The sequence below is a fragment of the Babylonia areolata genome, chromosome 31, assembly GCF_041734735.1.
Source record: "Babylonia areolata isolate BAREFJ2019XMU chromosome 31, ASM4173473v1, whole genome shotgun sequence".
In the NCBI taxonomy this organism is placed as follows: Eukaryota; Metazoa; Mollusca; class Gastropoda; order Neogastropoda; family Buccinidae; genus Babylonia; species Babylonia areolata.
In genome coordinates, this window is record NC_134906.1 from 23,066,935 (window position 1) to 23,074,434 (window position 7,500).

Here is a 7,500-nt window from a genome sequence, read left to right on the forward strand (position 1 = left end):
TGGTCCACGTCTGCAATTACCTTAAAGAGTGGACAGATGGCTCACATCTGCACACGCCCTTGAAGAGGGGGACAGATGGTCCACATCTGTACCTACCCTTGAAGAGGGGAACAGATGGACCGCATCTGTACTTATCATTGAAGAGGGGACAGATGGTCCACATCTGTACCTACCCTTGAAGAGGGGACAGATGGACCGCATCTGTACCTACCCTTGAAGAGAGGGGGGCCGATGGTCCACATCTGTAGCACCTACCCTTGAAGATTGGAGAGATGGACCACATCTGCAGGGCGTTACGGGCGCTGAACTGACCCAGGACGACCTCCATGGCGAAGAGCGGCAGACCGATCAGCAAGAGGCTCATCACAAAGGGAATCAAGAAGGCTCCTGAAGAAAGGAAAGAGAAAAAAAAAAAGAACAACAAAGCCTCATTGTCAAATGGAACTCTAGCTTTTAGTGTGTTGAAGAGAAAGTGTAGAAAAAAACAACAACAAAAAAAAACATTGTGCTTAAACTAAAGTTGGCAAAGAATGTTTTCATTGGCAGTAGTAGTAGCAGTGGTAGTAGTGACAGTAGTAGTAGTCGAAGTAGTAGTAGTAGTAGTGGTGGTGGTGGTCGTAGTGGTGGTGGCGGTGGTGGTATAGCAGAAGTAGCTGAAGTAGCAGAAGTGGTAATAGTGGTGGTGGTAGTAGTAGTATAATAATAGCAGTAGTATTGGTAATAGTGGTGGTGGTAGTAGTAGTATAATAATAGCAGTAGTATTGGTAATGGTGGTGGTGGTAGTAGTATAATAATGGCAGTAGTATTGGTAATAGTGGTGGTGGTAGTAGTAGTATAATAATAGTAGTAGTATTGGTAATGGTGGTGGTGGTAGTAGTAGTATAATAATAGTAGTAGTATTGGTAATGATGGTGGTGGCAGCAGTAGTATAATAATAGCAGAAGTATTGGTAATGGTGGTGGTGGTGGCAGTAGTATAATAATAGCAGTAGTATTGGTAATAGTGGTGGTGGTGGTAGTAGTAGTATAATAATAACAGTAGTATTGGTAATAGTGGTGGTGGTAGTAGTAGTATAATAATAGCAGTAGTATTGGTAATGGTGGTGGTGGTAGTAGTAGTATAATAACAGCAGTAGTATTGGTAATAGTGGTGGTGGTAGTAGTAGTATAATAATAGCAGTAGTATTGGTAATGGTGGTGGTGGTAGTAGTAGTATAATAATAGCAGTAGTATTGGTAATAGTGGTGGTGGTAGTAGTAGTATACTAACAGTAGTAGTATTGGTAATGGTGGTGGTGGTAGTAGTAGTATAATAATAGCAGTAGTATTGGTAATAGTGGTGGTGGTAGTAGTAGTATAATAATAGCAGTAGTATTGGTAATGGTGGTGGTGGTAGTAGTAGTATAATAACAGTAGTAGTATTGGTAATAGTGGTGGTGGTAGTAGTAGTATAATAATAGCAGTAGTATTGGTAATGGTGGTGGTGGTAGTAGTAGTATAATAATAGCAGTAGTATTGGTAATAGTGGTGGTGGTAGTAGTAGTATAATAATAGCAGTAGTATTGGTAATGGTGGTGGTGGTAGTAGTAGTATAATAACAGTAGAAGTATTGGTAATAGTGGTGGTGGCAGCAGTAGTATAATAATAGCAGAAGTATTGGTAATGGTGGTGGTGGTGGTAGTAGTATAATAACAGTAGTAGTATTGGTAATGGTGGTGGTGGTAGTAGTAGTATAATAATAGTAGTAGTATTGGTAATGGTGGTGGTGGTAGTAGTAGTATAATAATAGCAGTAGTATTGGTAATAGTGGTGGTGGTAGTAGTAGTATAATAATAGCAGTAGTATTGGTAATGGTGGTGGTGGTAGTAGTAGTATAATAATAGCAGTAGTATTGGTAATAGTGGTGGTGGTAGTAGTAGTATAATAATAGCAGTAGTAGTGGTAATAGTGGTGGTGGTAGTAGTAGTATAATAATAGCAGTAGTATTGGTAATGGTGGTGGTGGTAGTAGTAGTATAATAACAGTAGTAGTATTGGTAATGGTGGTGGTGGTAGTAGTAGTATAATAATAACAGTAGTATTGGTAATGGTGGTGGTGGTAGTAGTAGTATAATAATAGCAGTAGTAGTGGTAATGGTGGTGGTGGTAGTAGTAGTATAATAATAGCAGTAGTATTGGTAATGGTGGTGGTGGTAGTAGTAGTAGTATAATTTGTATTTACTGTCTGTATTTGTATTTCTTTTTATCACAACAGATTTCTCTGTGTGAAATTCGGGCTGCTCTCCCCAGGGAGAGCGCGTCGCTACACTGCAGCGCCACCCATTTTTTTTTTTTTTATCTTTTCCTGCGTGCAGTTTTTTGTGTTTTTTTTCCCTATCGATGTGGGATTTTCTACAGACTTTTGCCAGGAAAACCCTTTTGTTGCCGTGGGTTTTTCTACGTGCGCTAAGTGCATGCCGCACATGGGACCAAGGTTTCTCGTCTCATCCGAATGACTAGCGCCCAGACCACCACTCAAGGTCTAGTGGAGGGGGAGAAAATATCGGCGGCTGAGCCGTGATTCGAACCAGCGCGCTCAGATTCTCTCGCTTCCTAGGCGGACGCGTTACCTCTGAGCCATCACTCCACTATAGCTTAAAAGCCAAGAGGGCGTTGTTGACTCAGCTCAAATCTGGCTCTGTCCAGAAAAAAAATTGCCTGGCCGGATCTGAATTGGGCCAGACACTGTAACCTCGAACTGTTCAGTTGGTGGTTTGTAGGGGGGGTGGGGGGGGGGGGGGGGGGGGGGGGGGGGGGGGGGGGGGGAATTCGTGTGACAATCTTGGGCAAAGGCTTACATTACTTAAAACTGGTATTTAGCACACACATACACACACATACATATATATATATATATATATATATATATATATATATATATATGTATGTATATATATATATATATATATATATATATATATAGAGAGAGAGAGAGAGAGAGAGAGAGAGAGAGGGAGAGAGATTTTGTGCATCTAGCCGTCTGTGGAAAAGAATGAAAACAGTCACCCACAGGTCATAATATTCCATATGCAGGAAGAAAAGAGAAGAGAGAGAGGGGGAGAGAGATGGAGGGAGGAAAAGAGAGAGAGAAAGAGACAGGGAGAGAGAGAGGGAGGATGAGAGAGAATATAAAGAAAGAGGGAGAGAGAGAGAGAGAGGGAGGGGAGGGAGAGAGAGGGGGAGATAGAGAGAGAGAAAAGGGGGGGAAGGGAGATAGAGAGAGGGAGAGACAGACAGACAAGACAGAGAGTATCGGATTAACATCCAATTCCCCCCCCCCCACCACCCAACCCCCCCCAACGCCCCCACTCACCTCCACCGTTTCTCTCGCAGAGGTAGGGAAAGCGGAACAGGTTTCCCAGTCCCACGCAATAGCCAATGGTAGACAGGATGTATTCTCGCTTGGAGCTCCAGACGATTCTTTTAGTTTGCCAATACTCCTCCTCCTCCTTCTCTTTCTCCTCCTTCTCCTCCATCTTCTCCTCCTCCTCCTCCTTCTTCTCTTTTGTTCTCGTGTCTTCAGGAAAACTGAGATGAGCGGGTTGGTGAGGGTGTTCAAGGTCTTGGCCTGTCAGCTTGGTGGTGTCCTTCTCTCTGCTGGGGTCAGGCGACGATCGGCAGGTCAGCGGGATGGACAGCTCGGTGTGGCGATCCATTTTGGGGTGAGATAAAAAGACAGTTCTATGTGGGGTCGGCGTAGGTGAGGTGAGGTTTATTGGCTGGGGAGGGGCTGTTGTAGTTTGGTTTTCTGTAATGCAGAGAAAAAGGAATTTTGTGGTTGTTGTTGTTGTTGTTGTTTTTCTTGCTGCTGGGGATTTGTTCTCTGTGGTCGGCGTAGGTGAGGTTTATTGGCTGGGTGGTGGTGGTGGTGGTGGTGGTGGTGGTGTGTGTGTGTGTGTGTGTGGGGGGGGGGTGCTGTTGTGGTTTGGTTTTCTGTAATGCAGAGAAAGGAATTTTTTGGTTGTTGTTGCTGCTGCGGGGATTTGTGTGTGTGTGTGTGTGTGTGTGTGTGTGTGTGTGTGTGTGTGTGTGTATGCCTCTGTCTGTCTGTCTGTCTGTCTGACTGTCCGTGTGTATATATATATGTGTGTGTGTGTGTGTGCGTGTGCGTGTGTGTGTGTCTGTCTCTGTCTGTCAGTCTGTCTATCTCTGTCTTCTCTCTCTCTCTCTGTGATCAGTTTGCATCGAAAAAAAAATGGTTGCCCCGCCATCCCCTGCCCCCTCGTCAAAAGACATTTTTTTCTCAGTCAATGGCAACAACAACAAAATCAATGTAATCCCCCCCCCCCTCTCTCTCTCTCTCTCTCGCTCATCTTTTCTTCCTGATATGGAATATGACCCATGTCGTTTCCTCTCTCTCTGTATATATATATATATATATATATATATATATATATATATATATATATATATATATATATATAGATATGTATATGAAATTTTTTTTCTCTAAGAATGCGAAAGAAAAAAAAAAGTAAATCGAAATGGTTTTGACAAAGAGTGTTAGAAAAAAAAGAGTTAAAAGGGTATATGAGACGTTTGAAACAGCCAGATGAACAAACGCCTTAATATGATTAAATTTATGGGCTGATTTCATGCGCCTTTAACCCCTTCTGTGCCGTTTAACGCTCTAAACTAACACTCCTTTTTACTGAAGAAGGTTTGTCGAGTTTGACCGTTAACCCTTTAAACTAACACTCCTTTTTACTGAAGAAGGTTTGTCGAGTTTGACCGTTAACCCTCTAAACTAACACTCCTTTTTACTGAAGGTTTGTCGAGTTTGACCGTTAACCCTTTAAACTAACACTCCTTTTTACTGAAGAAGGTTTGTCGAGTTTGACCGTTTAACCCTCTAAACTAACACTAAAGCGTGTACTCTCCTCACCAGTCACAGTTTAATGCACACGCTTTACGCTTCAGGTCCGAGCATGATTACTGAATAACACACGATAATGTGTGAACAATAGATAAAACTATTTCATTACATCGTTGGACGCAGAAAAGGACCATCTGTATCTGCTACACAATCGATAAATTTCATGATCACGCAAAAGAAAGTTTGTAATCAGCGAAAATGACAATCATTATATGGTTGTCCTTGAGCTCTTTCCAAAAGCTGCCTGGCACAGTTCAGAGAGAGAGAGAACTCAGAACTCAGAACTCAAAACGTTTTTATTCAAGGAATAAGATTTTAGGCATTGCTTATTCTTCCAATCTGTCCTTGCTAATCTACATCTATTACAAATAGCACACACATAAATGAAAGGAAAATGTTTTCATGCAGAATTGTATACATAATGAAGAACCCCCCCCCCCCCCGCCCCCCCACACACACCCACATCCGTGCACACACATGCATACACACACTGACGCTCGCGTGCGAGCGCACACACATACATACACACACGCGCGCACACACACACTGACAGCACCCCCTCACTCCCCCCCCACCCCCCCCCCCCCCCCCCCCACACACACACTAAGAGAGACAGAGAGAGAAAGAGAGAGCACAAATAAGGCCAGACACTACAGTGAAATAATTACTTTTTTTTTCTCCCCGACTATCTCTTTTTTTTCTTTTTTCTTTGTCTGCTAGGTGTATCATCACTTGTGGATCACCAAAAAAAAAGTGTTCTTAGATTTCTGTGAATACCCGTTGCTATGGAAACAAATCAAAATGGCCGCCAAACAATGTATCAGAGAAACCGGGTTTGTGGTCCATGTGGTGCACGCAGACACTTTTTGTTATGTGGACTTGATACACAATGACATTATCTTCATTTTCACGTGATATTGTGTTGGTTCTTCAATTATTGTAGTTTTTTTATGAATTTTTGAAATTATGGGTATTGCGAAATCCTCAAAATTTATAATGGGTAAAAAAAATTGGAACTGCTGTGAATTAAAACCAAGAGAATATTTTCATACATACTCGTGACAAAACTTCAATAACATGTCATAAAACAATCATGCAAAGTCTCATGGTTGTAGGTTTATTCATCATCGAGCAAGTCCAAAGTATGTTGTCAAGGGCAAAAACTTGACGACTTGAGTCGAAATTGAACAAAATAAACACTTTCGTGATTCAGCAAGCAATCTTTATTGGTAACTTTTTCATTGTTAAAGACATCTTTAAAGTGGAAAAAAAACAACTTATGCATATGATAGAAGAGATGTTCAAGAATCAAAATCCATCAAAAACCACAAATCATGAAAAATCATCATTTTGGTCTCTTTTGTGACGGGCGCAATAGCCGAGTGGTTAAAGCGTTGGACTGTCAATCTGAGGGTCCCGGGTTCGAATCACGGTGACGGCGCCTGGTGGGTAGAGGGTGGAGATTTTTACGATCTCCCAGGTCAACATATGTGCAGACCTGCTAGTGCCTGAACCCCCTTCGTGTGTATATGCAAGCAGAAGATCAAATACGCACGTTAAATATCCTGTAATCCGTGTCAGCGTTCGGTGGGTTATGGAAACAAGAACATACCCAGCATGCACACCCCCGAAAACGGAGTATGGCTGCCTACATGGCGGGGTAAAAAACGGTCATACACGTAAAAGCCCACTCGTGTGCATACGAGTGAACGCAGAAGAAGAAGTCTCTTTTGCACTTCTGTGTCCCCCCTTTCATAAAAGCATGTCTGTTTTCAGACAGTCATCCCCCCCATCCAACCACCAGCCCCTCCCACTCCCCCACTCCCCCCACGACCCCCTAGCCCCTCCCCCCCCCCCCTTCCCCTCCTCAAAAAATTTTAAAAAAAAGATAAACAAGAGAGACAAGGCCTTCAAGACTCACTTGTGATAAATTAAGTCCCCTAGCATTAATTACAGAGTAATTTCCCTTTTTTACTATCTGCGCCATAACGTTTGCAAAATAAATAAAAATTCCATGCTTAGCGAAAGAAGTTCCTGTTTGAACAAAAAATGAAAATAATGACTCCTCTTGTTGTTGTGTCAGAATAAGAGGTCAAAGTGCCAAGTTTAGAGAATACAAAAAATATAAATATAACAGTAAATGCAGTTTGCATATAATTAGGCTTCTTTTTTTTATTTTTTGTGCCTATCCCAGAGGTGCAATATTGTTTTAAACAAGATAACTGGAAAGAACTGAATTTTTCCTATTTTTATGCCAAATTTGGTGTCAACTGACAAAGTATTTGCAGAGAAAATGTCAATGTTAAAGTTTACCACGGACACACACACACACACACACACAGACGACCGAACACCGGGTTAAAACATAGACTCACTTTGTTTACACAAGTGAGTCAAAAATCAAGAGATTATCTAAATCATGTAAGCTGCATCCGGTCTACTGCTGCCCATGCCGGGCGTAACAGCCGAGTGGTTTAGAACGTTAGACTTTCAATCTGAAAGGTACCGGGTTCGAATCTCGGAAACAGCGCCTAGTGGAAATTTTTTTTTCCCCCCGATCTCCCAGGTCAGGTCATCAGAGGTGCAGA

The 7,500-nt window shown here is 42.2% G+C and overlaps 1 protein-coding gene across 4 annotated transcripts in view; it reads right to left on the reverse strand.

The window, feature by feature from the left end:
* Window positions 1-7,500, reverse strand: part of LOC143276185 (sodium- and chloride-dependent GABA transporter 1-like) — a 71,422-nt gene that overhangs the window by 22,196 nt on the left and 41,726 nt on the right. For all 4 annotated transcript variants that reach the window (XM_076580622.1, XM_076580623.1, XM_076580625.1 and 1 more), the window contains exons 2-3: window positions 3,350-3,784; window positions 256-387 (exon numbers count right to left, since the gene is read on the reverse strand). In XM_076580622.1, the coding sequence (XP_076436737.1) occupies window positions 256-387; window positions 3,350-3,692 (475 nt within the window). In that variant the 5' untranslated portion in view covers window positions 3,693-3,784. The remainder of the gene's footprint in view (window positions 1-255; window positions 388-3,349; window positions 3,785-7,500) is intronic.